The 21947-nt window shown below is 42.6% G+C and overlaps 6 protein-coding genes across 6 annotated transcripts; 2 read left to right on the forward strand and 4 right to left on the reverse strand.

Annotated features, from left to right (window-relative positions):
- Positions 1–329: 329 nt before the first annotated feature.
- Positions 330–5324, forward strand: VPS4A (vacuolar protein sorting 4 homolog A). Its single transcript, XM_053448792.1, has 11 exons — positions 330–469; positions 1834–1945; positions 2153–2297; positions 2531–2592; positions 2775–2894; positions 3239–3395; positions 3506–3654; positions 3898–3979; positions 4170–4389; positions 4474–4614; positions 4715–5324. Exons 1-11 carry the CDS (start codon positions 449–451, stop codon positions 4814–4816), a joined length of 1311 nt encoding a protein of 436 aa, XP_053304767.1. The 5' UTR covers positions 330–448; the 3' UTR covers positions 4817–5324.
- A 129-nt stretch (positions 5325–5453) lies between these two features.
- Positions 5454–6740, reverse strand: PDF (peptide deformylase, mitochondrial). The gene is made up of 2 exons (XM_053448794.1): positions 6159–6740; positions 5454–5981 (listed from the first exon to the last, which is right to left on the reverse strand). The coding sequence occupies exons 1-2, from the start codon at positions 6718–6720 to the stop codon at positions 5824–5826; spliced, it is 720 nt and encodes a 239-aa protein (XP_053304769.1). The 5' UTR covers positions 6721–6740; the 3' UTR covers positions 5454–5823.
- Positions 6741–7854: 1114 nt separating this feature from the next.
- COG8 (component of oligomeric golgi complex 8) lies at positions 7855–10864 on the reverse strand. The gene is made up of 5 exons (XM_053448793.1): positions 10521–10864; positions 9926–10133; positions 8617–9450; positions 8213–8381; positions 7855–8098 (listed from the first exon to the last, which is right to left on the reverse strand). The coding sequence occupies exons 1-5, from the start codon at positions 10847–10849 to the stop codon at positions 7857–7859; spliced, it is 1782 nt and encodes a 593-aa protein (XP_053304768.1). The 5' UTR covers positions 10850–10864; the 3' UTR covers positions 7855–7856.
- Positions 10865–10997: 133 nt separating this feature from the next.
- On the forward strand, positions 10998–12897 carry NIP7 (nucleolar pre-rRNA processing protein NIP7). Its single transcript, XM_053448877.1, has 5 exons — positions 10998–11114; positions 11540–11626; positions 11791–11929; positions 12080–12220; positions 12490–12897. Exons 1-5 carry the CDS (start codon positions 11059–11061, stop codon positions 12607–12609), a joined length of 543 nt encoding a protein of 180 aa, XP_053304852.1. The 5' UTR covers positions 10998–11058; the 3' UTR covers positions 12610–12897.
- Positions 12898–12943: 46 nt separating this feature from the next.
- Positions 12944–14991, reverse strand: TMED6 (transmembrane p24 trafficking protein 6). The gene is made up of 4 exons (XM_053448876.1): positions 14656–14991; positions 13883–14009; positions 13637–13785; positions 12944–13364 (listed from the first exon to the last, which is right to left on the reverse strand). Exons 1-4 carry the CDS (start codon positions 14902–14904, stop codon positions 13131–13133), a joined length of 759 nt encoding a protein of 252 aa, XP_053304851.1. The 5' UTR covers positions 14905–14991; the 3' UTR covers positions 12944–13130.
- A 1403-nt stretch (positions 14992–16394) lies between these two features.
- TERF2 (telomeric repeat binding factor 2) lies at positions 16395–21662 on the reverse strand. The gene is made up of 10 exons (XM_053449796.1): positions 21467–21662; positions 20353–20448; positions 19941–20071; positions 19411–19497; positions 19114–19260; positions 18548–18903; positions 17754–18140; positions 17439–17518; positions 17185–17231; positions 16395–16705 (listed from the first exon to the last, which is right to left on the reverse strand). Exons 1-10 carry the CDS (start codon positions 21621–21623, stop codon positions 16547–16549), a joined length of 1647 nt encoding a protein of 548 aa, XP_053305771.1. The 5' UTR covers positions 21624–21662; the 3' UTR covers positions 16395–16546.
- Positions 21663–21947: the final 285 nt, after the last annotated feature.

A 21947-nucleotide genomic window follows, 5' to 3' on the forward strand; every position in this document is an offset into this window, starting at 1 on the left:
ACGTAAACGCACATGTTACACAGAAGCATTCCCTGTTCTGGGTTAATTGTAAGGAGTCCGTGTTTTGCTGGCCAGCAGAAAGTAGTTGAGGTAACTGGGTGAGACAGTTTAATGTTTCTCGGTTACACACTCTTTAGTGGGGTTAAAGGTTTCGTGCTGCACGGATACACCCGTTTCTTACACAATAAAGGAAGCAGCACTTGGACAGCTCTGTTTCCCCTGTTGTTATTTCGCGGCCATGAAAGAAACTTTGTGTGAATAAGATCACGCGCAAGCCTCAGCCTCACGTCACCAGGCGACTGTCAGAGGCGGCTTCCGGTTTCGTATGAGAGCTGGGGAAGGCCACTTCCTGGTTTCTCCAATTGCGTCAATTCCGGTTCCGGCTAAGTGACAGGGGGGCTCCCCTGAATCCGCAGGTATCTCGGAGGGACCGGGACCGGGAGATGAGATGACAACGTCAACTATGCAGGTAGAGGAGGGGAGCAGCGAGAAGAGCACGGGGAGTACCAGGGAGAGACACCGGGTGGAGTGTGGGAGGGGAAGGCTGGATGACAGCTCGTGGAGGGTGGAGAGAGCTATGTGGGAAAAATAATAATAAGGAAATACCAGGAGAAGAAGTCAGCAGAGGCTGGAGCCTGAGGGTAAGTCACAATGGACTGGACAGAGGTGAGTGATACTCGTGAGGACCCGCTGCTGCTACTGGGGATAGAGATGGGTAGGAGGGGAAAGAGAGGGTTAGGATGGGGGTAGAAGGGGGCTGTATAGATAGATAGAGAGGGTAAACACAGGGGTCGGATGGGGTCTGGATAGGTAGAGGTGGGCAGGATGGGGTCTGGATAGGTAGAGATGGGCAGGATTGGGTCTGGATAGGTAGAGGTGGGCAGGATGGGGTCTGGATAGGTAGAGGTGGGCAGGATGGGGTCTGGATAGGTAGAGGTGGGCAGGATGGGGTCTGGATAGGTAGAGGTGGGCAGGATGGGGTAGAAGTGAGTAGCAGAGGGCAGGATGTGTAGAGAGGGTAAGGGTGGGGGTAGAAATGGGCAGGATGGAGGCTGATAGGTAGAGGTGGGCATGGTGGGGGCAGGATAGGTAGAGAGGGGTAGGATGGGGAGATGAGGGATAGAGTTACAGAATACAGGGACTGTGGACAGGTAGGTGCGGGAGAGGACTGGGATTGAATTAGAAGCGTATCACTTTGAACCAGAAATAGGACTGTGGAAGTTATATAAATTGTACAAATCATATTATTGCAGGTAAGGGGTTGCCACACACACAGCTTGGTGGCCTTACATTTTTATCTCCTCATTTGGCCCTTTAGATATATAGAATAAAATATTTCACAAGCAGTGAGAATTTACCTGCTGTCACACATACACATAGAATAATAGGGACCACCTGTGGCGAGAGAGAATGCCCCTCCGTATCATTCTCTGGGAGGCTGTGGGATTAACGCTATTGCTAACAGCAATCATCCTGTCACCGTTGTATTTAAGGCTGCTGTGTTTGGTATGATAGGGTCCACCCTCTCCTTGGCCGTCATCATATTATTCAGGTCGCTGGTTGCACCCAAACATCCGGCTGAACGCGTGTTTCACATGACCATATTGCTACATATTAGTATCATTAAGCGTGACGTCTGTGACTCAGAGGCTGTCATCGGCTGAGCACTTTAATGTGTGTAGTTTTATTATGAACACTTGCGAATGCTTTTGCCACCCTGTTCACAATACCACATACTTTAGATATCTAGAGACCTCCCGCATTTGAGTGACGCTTCTAATTTTATAATGCGCAAAGAGACACACATATATCTATGTTTCTCTATATCTCCAGAAAGCGATCGATTTGGTCACCAAGGCCACCGAAGAGGATAAAAACAAGAACTATGAGGAGGCGCTGAGACTGTACCAGCATGCGGTGGAGTACTTTCTGCACGCCATCAAGTGTGAGTCTATTCAGAACGCAGGCAATTACACAGCTCAACATGAAACTATATATATTTTTTTTTTTTACCAAACTTCTTTTTAGTTAGCAATAGAACATCATCACATAGTGTTATATATATATGTAGCCCTGTGTTCTACAGGGATTTATCCCTCTTTGGGAATGAGGTGGGGGAATAGATTTATTGCCCTAATTTTGTATACTGCAGATGAGGCTCACAATGATAAATCCAAGGAGACCATCAGAGCCAAGTGCGTGCAATATTTGGACCGGGCAGAACAATTAAAGAACTATCTCAAGACAAAGAGCAAGCAAGGCAAAAAACCAGTGAAGGAGTCACAGAATGAGAAGGGGTAAGAAGGTCTGAGGGGTATAAAAGGAAGGCAGCAGACCTTAACTGAATTGTGTGTTTTTAAAGCCAGATATGGAAAACCAGTGGGTCCCAAAGACCAGCATTATACTTCTCTTCCCCCCTTTTAATATAATGGTATTGTATGTTTTGGCGTATTCTACTCATTTTATCAATTAATGTATTTTATCCTTGAATAGACACCACTTTTAATCTTGGTTATTTATGCTTCCACAGAAGTGACAGTGACAGTGAGGGGGACAATCCAGAGACAAAGAAGCTGCAGGAGCAGCTCATGGGTATGTGTGGAAGGAAATGTGTTTAAGGGCCGAAGCAGGGAATAGGGGAGATGTTACTGGTGAGGGAAAGTGGTAAGGAAGTTTGGTCACCGGTACAGCATGCAGAACATATGAGTGGCATAGAGGGGAGGCGTTTATGTCTTTCCATCTCACCACTCAATTCCTTTATGGCGTTCCTACAGGTGCTATTGTCATGGAGAAGCCTAATGTTCGATGGAACGATGTGGCTGGTCTAGAAGGAGCAAAAGAAGCTCTGAAAGAAGCTGTGATCTTACCCATCAAGTTCCCCCACCTCTTCACAGGTCCGATTCAGCTGCTTCTCTCTAATCACGTCTTGTTCCAGAGATCTCTAATTACTTCGTATGACTTCAAAACCTGAAAAAGAAAAAAACATTTGTTTTCCCATTTACTCAATAAGCTAAAGAGTGGATTTGATGGAGGGAAGTTTGATTTCATTGGTCAGTTTATTATAATTACATTCAGCTCACCCAAAACTGTAGTTAGTGTAGTTTCCCTAACACTTGTATGTATAACAACGCATATATTTTGTGTTTGGTTTGTGACTGATATCTGAGCTCACATAGTTCACATGTGTTTCTGCCTTTCTGTCCACGCTTTAAAGTCTCTGTTATGATCCTTCCCCAAGGTAAGCGCACCCCATGGCGTGGCATCTTGCTCTTTGGTCCTCCGGGAACAGGAAAGTCCTACCTAGCCAAAGCTGTAGCAACAGAAGCCAATAACTCTACATTCTTCTCTGTGTCCTCGTCTGATTTGATGTCCAAGTGGCTAGGAGAGAGCGAGAAGTGAGTTCTGGCAGGGACAAGATGTGGAAATATAAGACATGGCAGTGGGTGACATGCAGGTGGCCCTTCTTTTATTCCTACAGTTACATCCTTTCTTCTTTGTATTCCAGGCTAGTGAAGAATCTTTTCGAGTTGGCAAGACAACACAAACCGTCCATTATCTTCATTGATGAGGTTGATTCACTGTGCGGATCCCGAAACGAGAATGAGAGTGAAGCTGCTCGTAGGATCAAGACCGAATTCCTGGTGCAGATGCAGGGTACCTCCAAAACAAAATCACCACTTTTATCAAAATAGGTTAATAGGGATTAACTAGACGCCAGAGATTTTTCAATAGAAATACATTATTTTCCCTCTCGCCATTTATAAAGGGATTACGTTCACTAAGACACTTTTTACACAGAAGCGAACATTACTTGTTTTTACACTGTTATATTTTTGCTTCTACCTCTTCATGCCTTCTATATCTGTTTTTATGTTGTGTTTGTGATCTGGTTTGCAGGTGTTGGGAATAACAATGATGGGATCTTGGTCCTTGGTGCCACCAATATACCTTGGGTGCTGGATTCTGCTATCCGGAGAAGGTATGGATATATTTGTATGTGCCACCATTAAATGTAATACATTTTTATTTAGCCAACACACATATACTTTCTGACCTCCCAGATCCATGTGAGGAAGTAACCGGGGAGGTGTGGAGGGTCTTATGTAGAGTAGAGGCTGGTATAGTCAAGTTTGTTACATCGATCTGAATTATCATTCTTGTGGTTTCAGGTTTGAAAAGCGAATATACATCCCGCTTCCTGAGGAGGCTGCCCGTGCTCAGATGTTCCGGTTACACCTGGGAAATACTCCTCACCACCTGAGTGAAGCTGACGTGCGCGAGCTTGCTAGGAAAACAGACGGTTACTCTGGCGCAGACATCAGTATCATAGTGAGAGATGCACTTATGCAGCCTGTTCGGAAGGTGCAGTCTGCCACACACTTCAAGAAGGTAATCTCTAGACAGGCAGACAGAAACACAGCAGCTTGAATAACATAGCATGTATTCATTAAGTTGCCTCTCTTGATAATGTAGGTTCGAGGTCCCTCCCGCACTAATCCTGCGATCACTGTAGATGACCTTTTAACACCCTGCTCACCAGGAGACCCGGGGGCTATAGAGATGACCTGGATGGAGGTGCCCAGTGACAAACTGCTGGAGCCGGTAGTCTGCATGGTGAGTTACACACATTTCTCAGGCCACGTCATTAACATTGTTAACCATAACTTCTCACGGCCTCCAATTCTATTTGACTTACCCTTGCCTTGTTTCTCAGTCTGACATGCTCCGGTCGCTGGCTACCACTCGCCCCACCGTTAATTCAGAGGATCTATTGAAAGTGAAGAAATTTACAGACGACTTTGGGCAAGAAGGATGAGGTGCAGAGTTCAGCATTGATGGGGGCATGCCTTTTGGACACCGTGTTTGCTTGCTTAACTTTTTAAGTGCCCCCGCCCATCATAAAGCAGGAATCTGGCAGCACCCGACACCACCATATACATATATTCAGGACTTAAATTCCATCTTGGGCACCAGACACCCTGTGTGCCTCCACTAATCTTCAAATTTTCGTCTTTGAGGTTTATGTTCGTTGGCCATCAGCAACTGGTTTGGCTGCCTGCCCTCCCCACAATAGTACAACCCAATATCGCTGCTTAACTTACCAGTAAAAAAGACTTTTTGTAACTGACATTCTGTAACACTACCCCTTCCTGACTCCCTTCTCCAATTCCTCCGGAATACTAAAGGTGTGGGGGTGCTTAAGTACACCACCTCGTTACCCTTTGCATCCTCCTCTACCTTCTATTACCTGCCAGTACCTGCTGTGTGTGTTATTTGGGAATGAGTGTTCAGTTGTGTAAATATACCATTTCTGATTAAGTTGATAGGTCTGGTGTTTGTTTATTTCTTTCCACATGCCTGGATCAAGGACATGAGCTGAGTCAGTAAATACATTGAAGGGAACACTGAATATAACCATTTTGAGGCTGTGGTACTTAATTTATTGTCATTGATTTTATGATGGGGGCACTGCAGACCATTTGCCTCCAACAGCAATTGTACCCTCAACTCAGAATTTGGATGCTCGCCCTGGCAGTAATCCCTCAAAATAACTGTTTGATTGCATTGTGCACTGCTATAAAAATAATCATAAACAGAGCGGTGAAAGCGTAGTAACAATACCTTAATTTCTGTAACTTAAATATTTAATGCAAAGAAAATTTAAGCTTTCGCTGGTTATGGGAAAACGGGCACTGTCCCAACTGAGCAGTATTCTTCCTGTGAACATCCATCTATGTACATGGCTCTGCCTGGTACAAAGCAGTTGTTTCAGGTCATACAAAATTTTCAGGTTTCAGGTCATACAAAATGATGCAGCATTTCTCAGTCATTTACTTCTGCCCAGTTAACGTTGGTAAAGGTACGTGGATCCATCTTATCGATATACAGAACTCCATTCAAATGGTCCATCTCGTGCTGGACAATCCGAGCTGCCCAGCCTTTAGCCTGCCAACTTATGCGCTCACCCTTAGTGTTCAGACCTAAAATAGAAATGTGTTTTAGAATTAGACAATCAAAATATGTTTACTGCTGCTGTGAATATTTATTAAACGTCAATGTAACAAAATAACCACACCATAAAAAGTGGGATTAATACCTGTGTATTGAGGGACTTCACTCACATTCAAATATTTTAGTATTAGTAAGTGTTGACTCACCGGATAGCTCTACCGAATAATATCGTGGCACTACAGCAGAGAATCCCCGGACGCTACTGCAGCCCTCCGGAAAGCTAAGTGTTCGAGAGTCCAAAACATGCATTTCAGGATTAATGAAGACCTGAAGTGGGAATGGGGCCATCTCACGTGCAGCCAGCACTTCTGGGGGCACCATCCGACACATCTGTTCAGAGAGCTCCACAGCCAGGATACGAAGGGGAACCCCAAGCTGCGGTGCACTAAGCCCCACGCAACCACCTGCCCTCAGGACTCGTACCATGCGATCCAGCACCTTAACAGTATCGGGGTGGGTAATGCGGGCAGGAGGAACAGGCGCAGCTTGGCAACGCAGCACCGGATCTCCTGTCTGTGTCACTCTGGAGTACGGCGGCGTGGGAGTACCTAGCACAGATCTCCTGAGATATCTCCAATAACTGCGTCTTCTCCCTCCTGCCCACGAAGAACAGAATCGAGACAAATAGCGGGGAGCAGTGGGGACAGCAAAGTTGGAGCAATGGGACAGAAGTTTACCCAGAGCCCAGCAGCCTCTTTGTACCAACATCTTGTGCCTGCAAGGAACAAAATTGGCATTAACCACATCCCTTCCACAATAGCCCAGATACCAATCATCCTAGACAGTTATTTAAACAACACGATTATAGGATATGTATTGATAGAGCTTCAATAAAGGCATTCTATGCACAGTGTGCCTCTTAAGAAGGTAACATATCCACTATAGTATTACACATAAGTGTGTCTATCCCCAGTAACACAGAGTCTGGCTCCAGCATCGCACGTCTTTTAAAGCCAACCTTCCCTTCTCATATTTTTATTTCATGCCAAACTCCCACCAGCTAAATAACTGACCCGGACGACCTCACCTACCCCGAATCCACACTGCGCTCCAGCACGGAAATTGCACGTCATCAATGAGAGGCTGCCGGGAGATGTAGTTTGCGTCTCTACCGCGCCACCTAGCGGCCGCTCTCGGGTAATGCGAGAAAACCGGATTACTTGATAAATTTGACATCTTTATTAATTTATTATATTTACATTTATTTATTTTTACAGAATTATATTTAGGTTTATTTCATTTCCAGAAATAGGAGTTGATCATGGAAAGGGATGAAAGCATTGCAGAGAACACCGCATTCCTGTGTTTGAAAAACTGGCGCTCTCCCTTCTTCCCTGCAAAGCGATGAAGATGGTCTAGTCTGTTTTGCATGGATTACGTGGTCCACGACGTAAAACATTCTTTTCCCCATTTACTCAAAAATAAAATGTGAACTGTTACTCTAACAGCCCTTTTTCGATTAGATGCCAATACGCCTGTGATACACAAGACCATCATATTTTAGCCATGTTTTGTAGTCAAAAGAATATATATTAATTTATTTCTAATCTAATTTGGTCCATTTTAGACAACGTCCATATCGAGACGCTCAGACTTAAAGCCACTCTCAGACTGATGTACAAAATCAGATGTTAGATTTAGAATTAGATGTACAACACCTCTACCTTCCAAACTATCAAAACTCTGGCAACAGAAGTGAAATTAAAATTAGAGAAAATCTCCACCTTTTAAAACAAAAAAGTACACTGTATGTGCTATAGTTAGCCCAGCAGGTTCTTGAACATAAAAAACCAATGGACAACAGGCCATGATGTAGACCAGCCCCCCCCCCCCTAGTTGGGGGGTCACTGGGCTTCTGTCGCTGGAATAGCGTCAATGGGTGGAATTTGCAGCTGTCCGCTATTCTCTTTAGGCACATCAACACTCTCGGGAGATGTCACGTCACCCTGCCCATCTGGAACTGTGTCGCTTTCTGTCAGTTCAGAAGTTTCCTTTGGTGGTAATAATTGTGCCAGAGCTTCTTGCAGCACAGAGACATCAATAGACCCCAAGTTTCCATAACGAGACAGATGCACTGGGGCAACACCTGGACAGACAATGAATGAAATAAGAGCGTTGACAGTATTGTCATGAACTCATGCTTCCAATCTTAATCTCATGCAGCTTCACTACTAATGTATATATTTGTCAGAATACGTACCTAGGATCTGTGCTCTCTGTGCAGGTGGAAAGAGGACTTGCAGACATCGGTTTAAATAAGGCGTGAGGTCCTCCAAGAAGACTGTGCAGAACTGGATAAAGAGTTCACGCTCTTGGGGGCTAAAAGCATCTTCCTCTGCACGGTGAATCGACAAGATGATTTTCACAATCTTGAACATAAATGGGGATAAAATTAACAATGACAAAGGAGAGACGCTCCACCCTGGCCTTGATAAGGATGTTTTTATTTTTCTAATTTTTATGTTTCTATATATGTATTTTTCAGGGTTTTTTTTCTCTGTACTTGTGCTTTACTATTATGTTCCTGTAGACTTGTGTCTGCAAACATAAAAGAAGGATACTTATGTGATATGATGTCTGATGGTCAGTAACAGAAAACCTCACCTTTTCCAAAGCATCTTGAAGTGTCGTTGTTACCTCTTCCGTCAACGACACAGGACAACAAAGACGCAGATCATTGAAGGCAACAAGAATGTCATTTAGGAAGCATGCCAGAGGAGGGAAGTCTAGGAGCACCATGGGTGGCTGCAGTGTCCCTGGCTGTGTTGGTGGGAGTGAGACAGGTGGGATGCTGCTGCCTAGAACTGTGGGAGTGGGGAGCAAAGTGTACATGTCCATCTCGTCCTGGAACTTTTCCACAGCTTCGTGCGCCGCCTTCGTAAAGTTCTCAGCTGCAACACGCTGGAAAATAGGTGCCAGCTGGCCTCGAAAGTCTGCACCCACTCGACTGAAGGACAGGCCGAAATACATGCACTGGCCCAGAAGAGAGTCAAGTCGCCCACCCACTCCCCGCTGTAGGTCGGTTTCCAGCACTTGCAAAAACTCACTGACCTTCTGCAGCACCCAACCATGGAATATGGCACCTTCATTCACCGGTATTGAGCCTATGGGTGGAGGGGGCAGAAGGAGGGGGTCCTCATCCGAGAATATAGCACGGTACTGAGTGATAACATCAAACAAGTTCACTCTGCAGCTCTCAATAGTTTTAGTGAGGTGGAAGTAAGCATCATCCTGAGGGATGGAGTTCTGCAGGGAGCGCAACCAGGCATCGCGTGCCTGAAGGAACTTTATACGCAGCTCGGCTTCTGTGAACACGTCCATCCTGCGAAGGTAACCAATCACTCGCAAACACGCGGGGAGCTGAATGTTGCCGCGGAGCTGCAAAAGGAGCTGCGTCAGCATAAGCTGCGTCGACTGACGCACCTCATTAACGATTCCCTGCAGAAAAGCAACGCACACACGACATAAAACAGATGCAGCTAATATCTAAACCTCCAGCTGTTGTGGAATGCCCAGCTTTCTCCATCAGCATCCAGAGAAAAGCGCTGGCTGAGCATAATGTGATATACAGGGCCAGCTGGCTCCTGGCATTAGAGGTTCGGACAGTGGATACGTCCGTCCTTCTCATTTATATACACTGGGGTTAACTGTGAAGCATAACTAATAATAACTTATAATCACCAAATAAATTTTAGTGGCAAAGTCAGTTTTCTATTGGTAACGATAAGTATGTAACGCAGGGCTGGATATGCTACTATCAAGCCCCGCTACACAGACATTTGTCTGAAAGACAAAAATAATTACTGCGCTAAAAGCCTTGTTACATGTGGTCAATAACTAAACACTTGTGAATCTTAATCAAGTTTGCTTAGAAGCCGGTAATATCTAGTGTTCTGAACTCATATATTCTCACCTGGATTACCAGAATGTTGGAATGCTTCTTCTCCAGACGCTTGACATAAGCCGCCAGTTCCAGCGCTTCCTCGTAATAACCATTTCTCACGCAGGTATCCATCAACTGGGGGATTTCTAATATTTCCAAAATCTCCGTATGGCGGTTTAGAGTTAATGTGTTCATTCGCCGACTCGAGCTGATATCTTCTGCTTGTTTCATAAAACCTCTGTAAATACAGTATATATATATATATATATACACATATACATACATACATACATACACACACACACACACACACACACACACACACAGTGATTATAGAAAAATGGCAGGAATTCTACTAGAGAGAGAGACGAAGGACGTCCAAGTTATGGCATAGGAATAACATAGCATGCCAGCGGACTAGCCAACCTGCCAGAGACCAGGGAGGACCTAAGGGGCCATAGGTGTGTGGTGACAGGTAAAAAGTAGCAGGTGACAGAAAGGCATTAGGGTAACAGGAGGGGCAGTTGAGTGACAGGAAGTTGACAGCTATTAACTCTATGAAGGGGGATAGGAGGGGACGGTGACAGAGGAGGCAGTTCTATGGGTGTAATGACAGGGTACGGACCTGCAGCTCTCCTGGAAGCCAGGCAGCTTGCTGAGAAGACGGGACACACTGGCCTCCACCTGGCTGAAGTCCCGGTATATGAGCTCGGTGCATTCCGCCGTGCGAATAAAGGTCTTGTAGTTCGTGAAGGCCAGGTCCCGGGTCTGCTGCAGAATCTGGTGCCGCTCCTCACTCAGCCTTTCGGGCTCTCGCTGAAGCTTGTCCACCCCGAACGAGCTGAGCTCCAGCAGGTAGGCGGCAAAGTCCGGGCTGTCCCTCCAGCTCTCCGGGAAACTATCGCGGAACACAGAAGCCAGGACGCTTTCATCTTCCACGTCCACCGCTGCCATCTTTCGTCAGGAATACAGGATTCAACAAAACTTTATTAAAACTCAGGAACGAGCAGACTCTACGCTGGCTGCGACAAACAAAACTTTATTGAGCACAGACGGTAGCTACGCTGATTGGAAGAGACTGTCACTCCCAGCATGACCCGCGAGCTCCTTCCGGTTTACTGCAGGCTCATTTCTACCGAGAGCTTCACGTGGATCCCAGCAACATGAGACCTTTAACAGACGATGAGACCAAGACTATGTTCGAAAAGTTGTCTAAATAGTGAGTGACGGAGAATGGGGTTATATAGACATATATAATATATGTTACATTCTAATGAATGACTTTGATCCTTGCTGGAGGCATCACTAACTCATACCTTATGACAATGGCTACATAGCCCATGCATTTCCCATATGAAAGTTATTAATATATAAAACCTAAGCTTTTCATTTTACAGAATTTCTCTGTTTTTAAATGTAATATGATACAGTAAACATTTTAAAGTTGCCCTTGCATGAAGCTTGCTTTTGTCAAATTAAAACTTGTGATCATACAGTCAAGATTTCTACCAAATTTGCCAGGCATGGGTTTTTATTTGTTGCTGCTTAAGAAAATCCTGCGTCTCAAGTAAAAAATAATATTCCAGCCTTGACTGACAAGTGAACACCTACATGATTTATCTTTTTTCTTGTGTCTCTATACAGCATTGGAGAAAACATCAAGCTTCTAGTGGACCGACCTGATGGGACTTATTGTTTCAGATTACACAATGATCGAGTCTATTATGTAAGGTGAGACAACACTGTTTTCTAAGCATGTATGGACCCAGCGGAAGGATAAACAATTACTGGAAAGATTTGGAATATATATATATTTTTATATATATATATATACACACATACTGTATGGTACACCATCTGTTGTTTTATGACAAGTGTTTTATTTTTTGATTCAGTGAGAAAATGTTGAAGCTGGCAACCAATATCGCCCGGGACAAGCTGGTATCTCTTGGAACCTGCTTTGGGAAATTTACAAAGACTCAGAAGTTTCGTCTTCATGTGACAGCACTGGACTTCCTGGCCCCCTATGCAAAGGTACAGTATCAACCTATATTTTCACATTATAAACACGCGCATGCCCAGAATGACTTCTCAGATTTAAGACCAGGACAGAGCTATATGTAAAGTTGGTGCTGTGGTGCCATCCATATTTCTTATTCTCACACTTATTTTCTTCACTCTTAGTACAAGGTGTGGGTGAAGCCAGGTGCCGAGCAGTCATTCCTGTATGGAAACCATGTGCTGAAGTCTGGTCTGGGACGCATCACTGAGAACACTGCTCAATATCAAGGGGTGGTTGTCTACTCCATGGCTGATATTCCCTTGGTGAGTATCAGGTTATTGTTCTAAGTCTTTTAATTACGCTATAAGAGTATTTCTAAAGTATTGAACATTCCCCAGTAGTTATAACTCCTCCATAGATTTTTTTAACCTTATGATATGAGAACTGTCGAACTCCATTTAAAACCAGCCTTGTCAATATAATGGTTTGGAAAGGACGGGCAAATGCATTATTGCAAACTTTGCATAACAGTCAGGAAGTCTTAGTGTAATCCATTCACAACCAGTAATTTTTTTTTCTGTTTAATTAACAGGGCTTTGGGGTGGCTGCCAAGTCAACACAGGAGTGCCGGAAGCTAGACCCAATGGCCATTGTGGTTTTCCACCAGGCCGATGTTGGTGAATACATCAGGCATGAGGAGTCACTGACATAAACGGCATAATATTTACCGGACTATAATTGCTTTTCTTGAATTATGGTTTGCACGTAGACCCGTCAACACATTTACAACAGCTTAAACCCAGGAGACGTCCTACACGCAGAGAAAAACTTTGTAGCTGCGGACTTTAAGACTGACAAAATGCTATCCTGTCCATGAGTGGGCAGAGGTTTCGGTGCCAACTTTGGTTTTGTTATAGAGACTTTATGGGGGATTTGTGCGCAATAAAACATCTGGAAAATAGAAAAATGTCATTCTGATAAAAGTGATACAAGTTTATAAGGTGTGGAACATAATTAAACCAATATCACAAGACTAAAACCACTAATTTTAGAAAAGATTATTTAATGTATAGGATAGTTTTGTTATGTACTATGCATACGGGGGGCCTGATTGCACCATCAGACTGGACACCAAGCAACAGATCAAGTCCTCCCATTACATAGCCATCCATGTTTTATATCAGGGCTGTTTTAAAGAAAAACATACAATCGCAAAGTCCTCCAAGTGTCCTCTCAGCATCGTGGCTTCTGTGTCTCCGTGGCTGGCTTCGAGTTGAAGAGACGCTTCAGAAAAAAGAGCTGCAGGACTCCTGAGGCCACAATGAGCAGACTGGTACCAGCAGACCACCAGTTCACATAGTGATAGTTGGACAGCAAGATATAGTAATCTGAGCCTTTCCTCATCCGGGCAAAGTTATAGTACCTCCACATGTGCAGCACTCTGTTCTGTACAATCATAGCACTCTCCTGTGGATGATACAGATGTGAGGTTTGGGAGGAAACATGCAGCAACACGATAAGTCTTTAATAAACAGAATCCAAAACACAAAATAAGCATAGCTGGCACCTGTCATTACAAAAGAACAGCAAATGTTTACTTAAAATGATATGTTCCGCTATATAGGTTCTCTTTGCTTCGGGTGTTTTACCATTTCACAGATAAAGTTTTAAATCTTAAGTGGTAATGAAAACTTGGAGCCGCCACATCACAATAAGTAAGATGTAGGGTGGTCACATACCTCAATGGTTGTCAGGGTGTCATTTAGCTTCTGCCTGTGGTCTTCCGAATGTTCCGGCCCTTCACCATCATAAAATACACCAAAATTAAGGTACACCTGAACGCTACTGAAGTGATTCTGCCAATTATTTACACACAGCTGGTAATAGCCTAGGGGAAGCAGCAAAAAGGGGTTATGTGAAAATGGAGCCATGAAACTTTGTTCACACAGAGAAGCAAACATGCATGGTGATTATACTCTTATTACCAGTCTCCTGGGTCTGGAAGTTAATTTGCCCTCGGACATTCTCAGAGCTCTCAATCAAAAATCCCTCAGGTGTGTGAGCGGAGGCAGTTACATGTTTATCCTGCATAATCCCAGCGGACCACTGAACCTGCACACAAGAAAAATGTATTTAAAAAGTTACCAGAACGCTAAAAATATTAAACTATTCAATTTCTTGGTCGCCCACAAAACACGTGCTTGGGAAGACCAAGATGTTTTCAAGGCACAGCATATAGCTAAGGTTGCCTGCTGTTACTGCATTCTCACACTTGCTCAAAGCACCAACGTATTCAGCAAATCGATGCAATAGAACAGGAAAAACATACAAATGATTATGGCGTATAACACAGAACTAAGACATGGATCAGATGAGTAATATTGTGTGCCTGACCTATATCTATTGGTTACAGCTAGAATACACATCCAACACATAAAAAAGGTGGCAATGTAAAAAAAAAAAAGTAGATTTATAGTAGAAACAATTTAGGCTCCAAACATACGGTTTCTTTTAATGTGACGAGGCACTAGCTGGGTCACCTTGCAGCATGAGAGATAAGGCGCTCCTGAGAAAATGTTTGGCTGCCAGCAGATGTTGAGTTTACTCACAGTTTAAGATATGGAATTACAGATTTTAACATACAGCTTCAGAATAATAGGGGTTACCCCTCTAATTCAATTATAATGAGGAACAAAATAAAGCTTAAACGGTTGAAAGGAATATTTTAACTTTTAAAAGTTTTTTTTTTTCCCCTCACCTCATATCCAAAGTAGAAGAATCCACCACGACGTGCAAAATGCCAGAAGCATTCGGTGCCTGCTGGGAATATCTGGACAGCAAAGTCATAGCGGTCTGCCCCTTGGAACAGCGGTTTTGATTTTGGACTGCTCAGGGGCTCCGACTTCTGTGCTAAAACTGGGTAAAGCAGGGGAAGAAACAGAACAGTTGCTAGGAACATGGTGCATGAACGTGAGAGAAGTAAGCATAAGCACAAGGAAACCAGCATCGGAATAGTCTAACAATCATTAACCCAACCAGCCTTTCTAATCCCAAAGGGGCAGTCCCTGCTTGAAACTGCTCATCAAGAGTGTACCACTTCCAGCCTTTCCTAGGCATCAACATGGCATGAGGGGAGAGTGACACATTTTAACAAGTGGTTTTGATGGTGGTCAAAGATAAAGTTGTCACAGCCAAGATAAAACAATAATTAACCAATAATAATGACGAAGAATCTTTGTGATCATCCAAGACACAGTGCAAATCAGAAAGACGTGAAAACTGCATGGAACTTTATTCTACAACTAGAAAAAACATTGTACAAGCCAATGCTTACAGGTTGCAAATGTTTATGGAATCAACCACACATAACTTCACTGTGTAACCAAAGAACACAACTACAACAATTATCACAAAGTTAGGCAAAGTTGTGCTTCGTGGATTGGTACAAAAATAGGTGAGCACATGTCAACTCAGCAAGGTTGGAGTATTATATGTGTGTGTGTGTGTGACATATTTGGCCATAGAACATTTGTATTTATACACACACACACACACAACTTTTAGAATGTACTATAATTTCCATATAAAATAAAATAATCTGGCACAGACTGACAAATAAAAGTTGCGGAGATAAATGACGACTTGCATGTTAAAGCAATAGGACCACATTGGGTATAAAACATGCAATTTACATCCTGTTCTGAAACCAGATCAAAATCTTAAAAAGGGGAGACAATTTGGATGTGGTTGGCAAATAGCTGTAATTGGTGCCCCAGCCAGGAACATACAATAAAAAAAAAAGGATTGACTGAGGGGCATGAACGATATAGGATGAGGATAAAAAATACATAATAAAGTTTAGTGAAAAACATAATACTCTCTGATCAACTGTAAAATGGAGAATACGGAGCAATATACTGGCTGGCATCCCAGCAGACAAAGAACTATATGTGTTTAAGGATATTCCTCCATAAACCTGCACAGCTTAATCCATTTTTTAGGATCAAACCTGCAGTTAAGATCTCAAAATACTAACATTATTAATGGTTTCAATTAAGAGTCAAAATGAAGACAAAGAACTGTCTTGTAACGGTGAAATCCTAATCGAATATTTCTTTCAAGAGTAGAAAGGGAACATACTCACTCAAAAGAAAATCACTTTTGAAACACTGATGATACCGGCTCACGCCAACATTGCACAGATCACAAAATTAACCGTGGAACAATGCAATCACTTCACCACACTAAAACTTTTTAAGCTCTGGACTCTTGAAGTGGCTTTTTACTCTTGTGCAGTTCCAACATGCACCATGATAACCACATATTAATTAACAGCGTTCATGCCTTCAGAATTTAGAGATAACTGGAAATGATCTTTAACTAGAAAATGGGATTCCGGGAGCAAAGCGATAGCAGCTTAAACACAAACACTCGTTTGCTTCTACTTTTAAAAGGTAAATAACACGCAACAAATGGCAAAGACAAAAACTTCAGTCCTTTCTTCAAGGGTAAAATCAAATTATATTTTTTAAAGTCATTAAACAAACAACAACAACAATCCTTGCAGCGGGCACTGTGTGATGGAATGTTCCTTGAGTGGCCAGCACGCAAAGTATCTTGGCACAATCCACAGTCTTATACAGATTGTTTTACGCAAGGCCAAGTTTCTTCATGGTCCTCCAACGATCCTTAATCATTACAGAAGTGCGGTTCTGGAAAGGATAATGCTTTAAGATGCTCTTCCAGTTTCCCATTCCAAATTTCTTCACACCATTCTGAATCCACTCTGTTTCTTCTACAGTCCATTTCTGCAGAATAAAGACACATTCTGAATAGTATGGATCGGGATAAATGGAATTTATTCAGCCATTGGAATGGTATGTTTACCGTTCTGCTTATTTGACTTATTTTCTGAATTTTTAAATTTCAAATATTAACATTCAATTTTTATTTATTTTTTTTTATTAAAATTTTAGCAAATTCATTTTAAAGATTACTAATCCCTCCTATTTTGCTATCAGTGTTCTGTAGAGTAAACAGTTTTCAAATTCACACAAAGGCTATGCATTGTACACTTATTGTGTTGCATTGGTGCAATTGATCACCGAATAATGCGCTACAGGGACAACTGACAGGGTATGACAAGTGTAAGGTCTCGCTTCCTCAAGCAATGATTTGAATACAACCTCACAGATTGCATTAATATTTGCCTCAAATTAACAAAGATATATTGGTGAACTGCACAATTACAAGAGAAACCAGGAGATAAACAAAGGCAGCTTCATACCTGTCTCCTGAGGTTACTAGATGACACACTGGAGGTTCCAGCAGTTCCTGAAACACAAAGTAAGAAAATTAGCAACGAACAAGAAACTCTCTGGGATCAATAAACCCGAAGATCCAACCTTGACCATTAGCCACAGACTGTGTGATTACGGGAATTTGTTTAAATATTAAAAAGGTTAAGATGAGCTCAATGCTCACAAAAAGCCCCAAAAGGTTGAGATTGCAAAGGGGTTTTTCCTTTCTATTGTGACTCACGTTTGTTCTGGAATAACTCATCCTCCTCGCTCCAAGTGTCTTGCTCCTCACAAACGCTCGAGTTGTTCAAGACACAGGTCCTAAATTAGGGAAAAAAAAAGGTATTCATGAAAGCAGGTTAAGAACAGAAATCGTGATGCAGAAACATGTTGTGGAATAGAGACACCTAATTCAACAGCAAATGTGAAATTAACTCACTCAGGCTTTGGGAGAAACATACTTTGTACATTCATATTATTCATAAAATTGCATGCAGCTCAAAATATTTTTCCTTTCCACACCATTTTTTAACAGATATATTAGAAAAGAACATACTTTTTAATTTTTTTGGGAATCCCACCTTCACCCAGACATTTTCCAGCGGCAGGTTCAGAGGGCTCCCTGGTGTCGAATCGAGAGGCATCGTCACTGTCACTGTCACTCTCACATTGACTGTCCTTCTCCATCACTAGCTGATTCAAAGTCACCGTATTCTTGCGCTTCATGCTTACTTTTCTTGTTGCAGTGCCATTTCTCGGAGAGCAGCTCTTCGGGTGACTTTTGTTTCCCGGGGAGCGAGCCGGGCTAACAGATCTGCAGTAAGGATAATCCGTTTCACACAGAGTCTTGAACGTGCTCTCAGGGTCCTGATCTGTGCAAAGGACCTTAAACTCGCACTTGATAACGGATAAACTATATGTAGGATCTACGTCAGGATCTGGGCTACAGAATTAAAAACAAAAAAAACACAGCAATCCACTTGGTGTAATGGCTCACTAGGCGCAACATTAGTGCCCTGTATGTGTTGAAGACACAGAAGAGCCTTCTTCCAGGTCTGTTTGTTCCATCTTAATTACAAGTTGTGTTTAATCTTGCAGAATATCAGAGAATAAAATTAACCCGTTTGAATAGTTTTTCTATCCAAACTTTGGATATAACTTTCATAACAATTACGGTGTCCAATCGGGACACCATTAAGACACAAGGTTTGAATTTTTTAAGAACTCAGGCTTTCAATGAGTTCTTTTTCATTAAATCAAAAAAGACCCATTGCCAGTTACAAATGCAGCAATGCCAAATTAAGCTACTATAACAGTTTCCAAATTTGTACAAGCAAGTAGGTCACTCACTTTGGCGTATGCAAAGTCATCAGATTCTCTTCTTGAGGAGGTGAAGCAGCTGCAGGAGGTTGTGTTGGTGGTGGTGAAGCAGCTGCAGGAGGTGGAGGTGGTGAAGCAGCTGCAGGAGGTGGAGGTGGTGAAGCAGCTGCAGGAGGTTGTGGTGGTGGTGAAGCTGCAGGAGGTGGTAAAGCAGCTTCAGGAGGTTGTGGTGGTGGTGAAGCTGCAGGAGGTGGTGAAGCAGCAGGAGGTGGAGGTGGTGAAGCAGCAGGAGGAGGAGATGCAGGATGATTTTGCAGCTCAGGATTCTTAACTGGGGTCTGTGGCTCTGTTGGTAAATTTTCAGATTCTTGACCATTCTTGGCAACCTGGCACCATCAAGAGAGATGTTTAATATTAAAGGAAACATCATAAAAATCAAACTAAAGTAATACAGGAAGCACAGTGTGTATATAAGATTGTTTTTTTTTTTATCTCAAATTAATTGGTTAAGTTCATTAACTAAATTCTGTGACAGTGACATTTAAGAGTCAGAGAATAGTTTCCAAGTCTGGGCAAGCTCAGAACAATATACATACAGTTAACAGGAAGGGATACGAGCCATCAATGAGACTATTAAACATCCGGTACACTTTTTCCTTCAGTTCAGAAAAGGAAAAGTTTTTAATTAAGGGATGATCCTGCTTTTGATCTTTGATGATTTGAAGGAGTTCTGCTCGCACTTTCTGTAGGAAAGAAAGATTCCATTACAAATATACAGCGTTGACAGATTATAGATTGCAAATTATCAAAATGCTACCAGGATCAAATACACAGGATCATAAAAGTTTTACAAGTGAATTGAGTATTGCAAAATCTAGATTCCCGGTACCTACCTTTGTTGCACAGTGGTTTGTAATGTACTTCTGCAAAATCCGGCTGGCGTTATTATATTTTTCTTTTTTTATACAAACTATAACTGCCTATGAGAAGGAGAGAGCAGAAAGTGTATCATGTGTCAAATAGAAGTCATTAACAGCATTCATGCCCACAGGCACAGATCTGAGAGTTCTATATAATTATTTCACTGGTAATTGGTGGAAGATTAAATAATTATATAGAACTAATAGAAATTTGCCAGCTGGTTTAGACTCAGAAAAGATGCCAATGCGCTCTGTGAGAGAGCGTGAGATGTTTCACGTTTATTGGCCAGGCTCAGTGTAGGTTTTAGCCGCTAGGGTGGAATGAATTCCTTTTTTATGAATACCTAGAGATGGCATTTTCCTCACAATGAACTTCAAACCTAAAGCTTCCACAACTCTCTTTCCATGCTTTTCTGCAGACACCCGTACAAAAATCTGTTTATACCTATCACAATGACATGAAGTCTATTATAAGAAACAAAACTTGCTATAGAAATATTTACCGCTTCTTTCAGCATCTGTTTGTTGGATCTAAGTAACTGTGCGTCAAGAGGAATCTCATGCTGGATCAAGGACAGAACTTTAATAGCCGACTCCAGAGGAGTTTCATTGGTTTCTGACTCAAACACACAATCTAGAAACAAAACACATGCTTAGAACCAGAAATCTTGAACTAGTTATGGGACTAATAGTGGACAGCTGAAAATGTATAGCGACTGACACTGGTTTCAAATTATTCATCCTAATTATAACAATGAATATGTTTATAAAACCAAGCTGTTCAATTTGTAGCCAGTGCCCTTAGTGTGTGTATATATATATATATATATATATATATATATATATATATACACACACACACACACACACAGAGTTATATGGCCAACCTAGGATGTCAGATAACAAGCTACTAACCTGGGTCCTCTCCTTCCTCAACTCTAGAAAGGAACTGCATCATGCGCAGTTTGCGTGAGTTTGGTACAGTGGTTGCTAATGGACGCTGAATGATAACTAGAAAGAGAAAAAGAAGTTGATTGTTAAAATTCATAATCAATAATTCTGCAGAATCCCATCCATGTGCATTTGCCTCTATCCAGCCCCCCAGCAATTTTCAGTTAAAATATGTTTGCCCAAACACGTTTCCTTGTCAGCTCAGGCACTTGCTTGAATAATGCTGTGGCCAGGGATTTATTGAGACCCCTTTACGCATGCACAGAGGCGCCCTTTGCAGCTACCGATTGGGTGTTTCAAGATGCCAATCAGAGGCGAGAATAATTGGATTACAGAAGAGGTAGATAACGGCAGCTACCATTTATGTAAAGAAAGCATATTAAAGCGCAAAGGTTTTTAGGGACAGGAAAATGTCCCTTTAAAGGAAGGGAAATTGTGGTGTCAAAATCATTTAACCCCTTAAGGACAATGGGCGGTCCCTAAACCCATTGAAAACAATGCATTTTGAGGGGTGAATAACTGTATCCGCCACGAACATAATCCGAGGTGGACCAGGGAATTACAGGTGCTCATCCATACAGACAAAACATTAATCGCGCTCTCTCTTCTGCACCCTAAAGAACTCAGAAACTTGAGGAAACTTATGCAGTTCCCGTGGCAACAGCTGATCGAGCGTGTGTCACATGACAATTATGAACGATGAATGATTACGGAATCGTTTCCGGGAAGGGTTTGGACGCGGGGAAGTACCACGACTGATGAATTACGGCTGCATTTAGTTATAAAAGACCTAAATTCAGCAGTGTAGGTGGAACAGCACCTTTAACCCAGTCTCTTTTCCCAGACCACAAATCACGTGTGACTGATTCACACAGACAGCGGTGCCAAGTGAAATTCGTTGTAAACATGGCCACCCCTGGTCACTTCACATGCGTTTACTAGTGCAGTCGTTATATTGCGGGCAATTCCGTGTATTTTAAATAGAATTCGGGGGCTGAGCTCATATAACTAGGGTACCCGTAGGAATAAACTCGGTCCCCATGGCTATCCCTCTCCACTACCACCATCCTTCGGTCACCTGATATGACATCCCGAAACTCGGCGAAGTCAGTGTGGCTATTGCTCCTGAAGGCCTTGACGGCGCGGGAGAAGTAATAATCCAGCACCCATTGATTCACTATCCTCTCCAGAGCCACACTGGGATCATCACTTCCTTCGCTTCTGTTAGCATCCATATCTTCACAGTTTACACCGAGCCGCGCGAAACTACCGCACTTCCGGTGAGACGGCAGGAAGCAGATGTCAAATCTTGCAGCCATGTTTGGAAGGTCGCACTAGAAGAATCTAAAACTTCGTGACAGATAATTAATGTCTAATTAAAACGCCAGTGCATGTAATGTATGTTTGTGTTCTAGAAATCATTAAGCTTGCAGTTACAATAACATTAACAAATGCAATCTATACAAATAGCAAAATGCATTTTGTATACTTCCTAAAGGCAATGTCACAGCTGGAGACTGCTGCACACCTTGGAGCTGTCATTGAAAAGGTTTTGCACA

Source organism: Spea bombifrons, chromosome 10 (assembly GCF_027358695.1).
Source record: "Spea bombifrons isolate aSpeBom1 chromosome 10, aSpeBom1.2.pri, whole genome shotgun sequence".
NCBI classification, from domain to species: Eukaryota; Metazoa; Chordata; class Amphibia; order Anura; family Pelobatidae; genus Spea; species Spea bombifrons.

Coding starts and splice junctions, on each gene's coding strand:
- NIP7 (XM_053448877.1), top strand. CDS start 11,059: ATGAGACCTTTAACAGACGATGAGACCAAGACTATGTTCGAAAAGTTG. Junction 11,115..11,539: donor TTCGAAAAGTTGTCTAAATA/GTGAGTGACGGA, acceptor GTCTCTATACAG/CATTGGAGAAAACATCAAGC. Junction 11,930..12,079: donor TCCTGGCCCCCTATGCAAAG/GTACAGTATCAA, acceptor CTTCACTCTTAG/TACAAGGTGTGGGTGAAGCC.
- VPS4A (XM_053448792.1), top strand. CDS start 449: ATGACAACGTCAACTATGCAG. Junction 2,593..2,774: donor GCTGCAGGAGCAGCTCATGG/GTATGTGTGGAA, acceptor GCGTTCCTACAG/GTGCTATTGTCATGGAGAAG. Junction 3,980..4,169: donor GATTCTGCTATCCGGAGAAG/GTATGGATATAT, acceptor TTGTGGTTTCAG/GTTTGAAAAGCGAATATACA.
- TERF2 (XM_053449796.1), bottom strand. CDS start 21,623: ATGGATGCTAACAGAAGCGAAGGAAGTGATGATCCCAGTGTGGCTCTG. Junction 20,449..21,466: donor GTTTCGGGATGTCATATCAG/GTGACCGAAGGA, acceptor TTCTCTTTCTAG/TTATCATTCAGCGTCCATTA. Junction 17,232..17,438: donor TGAGTTATTCCAGAACAAAC/GTGAGTCACAAT, acceptor TTTGTGTTTCAG/GAACTGCTGGAACCTCCAGT.
- PDF (XM_053448794.1), bottom strand. CDS start 6,720: ATGTTGGTACAAAGAGGCTGCTGGGCTCTGGGTAAACTTCTGTCCCAT. Junction 5,982..6,158: donor TTATTCGGTAGAGCTATCCG/GTGAGTCAACAC, acceptor TTTCTATTTTAG/GTCTGAACACTAAGGGTGAG.
- COG8 (XM_053448793.1), bottom strand. CDS start 10,849: ATGGCAGCGGTGGACGTGGAAGATGAAAGCGTCCTGGCTTCTGTGTTC. Junction 9,451..9,925: donor CCAACATTCTGGTAATCCAG/GTGAGAATATAT, acceptor GCTTTTCTGCAG/GGAATCGTTAATGAGGTGCG. Junction 8,099..8,212: donor ACAGAGAGCACAGATCCTAG/GTACGTATTCTG, acceptor TTGTCTGTCCAG/GTGTTGCCCCAGTGCATCTG.
- TMED6 (XM_053448876.1), bottom strand. CDS start 14,904: ATGCTGGTTTCCTTGTGCTTATGCTTACTTCTCTCACGTTCATGCACC. Junction 13,786..13,882: donor CTTCCAGACCCAGGAGACTG/GTAATAAGAGTA, acceptor TGCTTCCCCTAG/GCTATTACCAGCTGTGTGTA. Junction 13,365..13,636: donor ACACCCTGACAACCATTGAG/GTATGTGACCAC, acceptor TATCATCCACAG/GAGAGTGCTATGATTGTACA.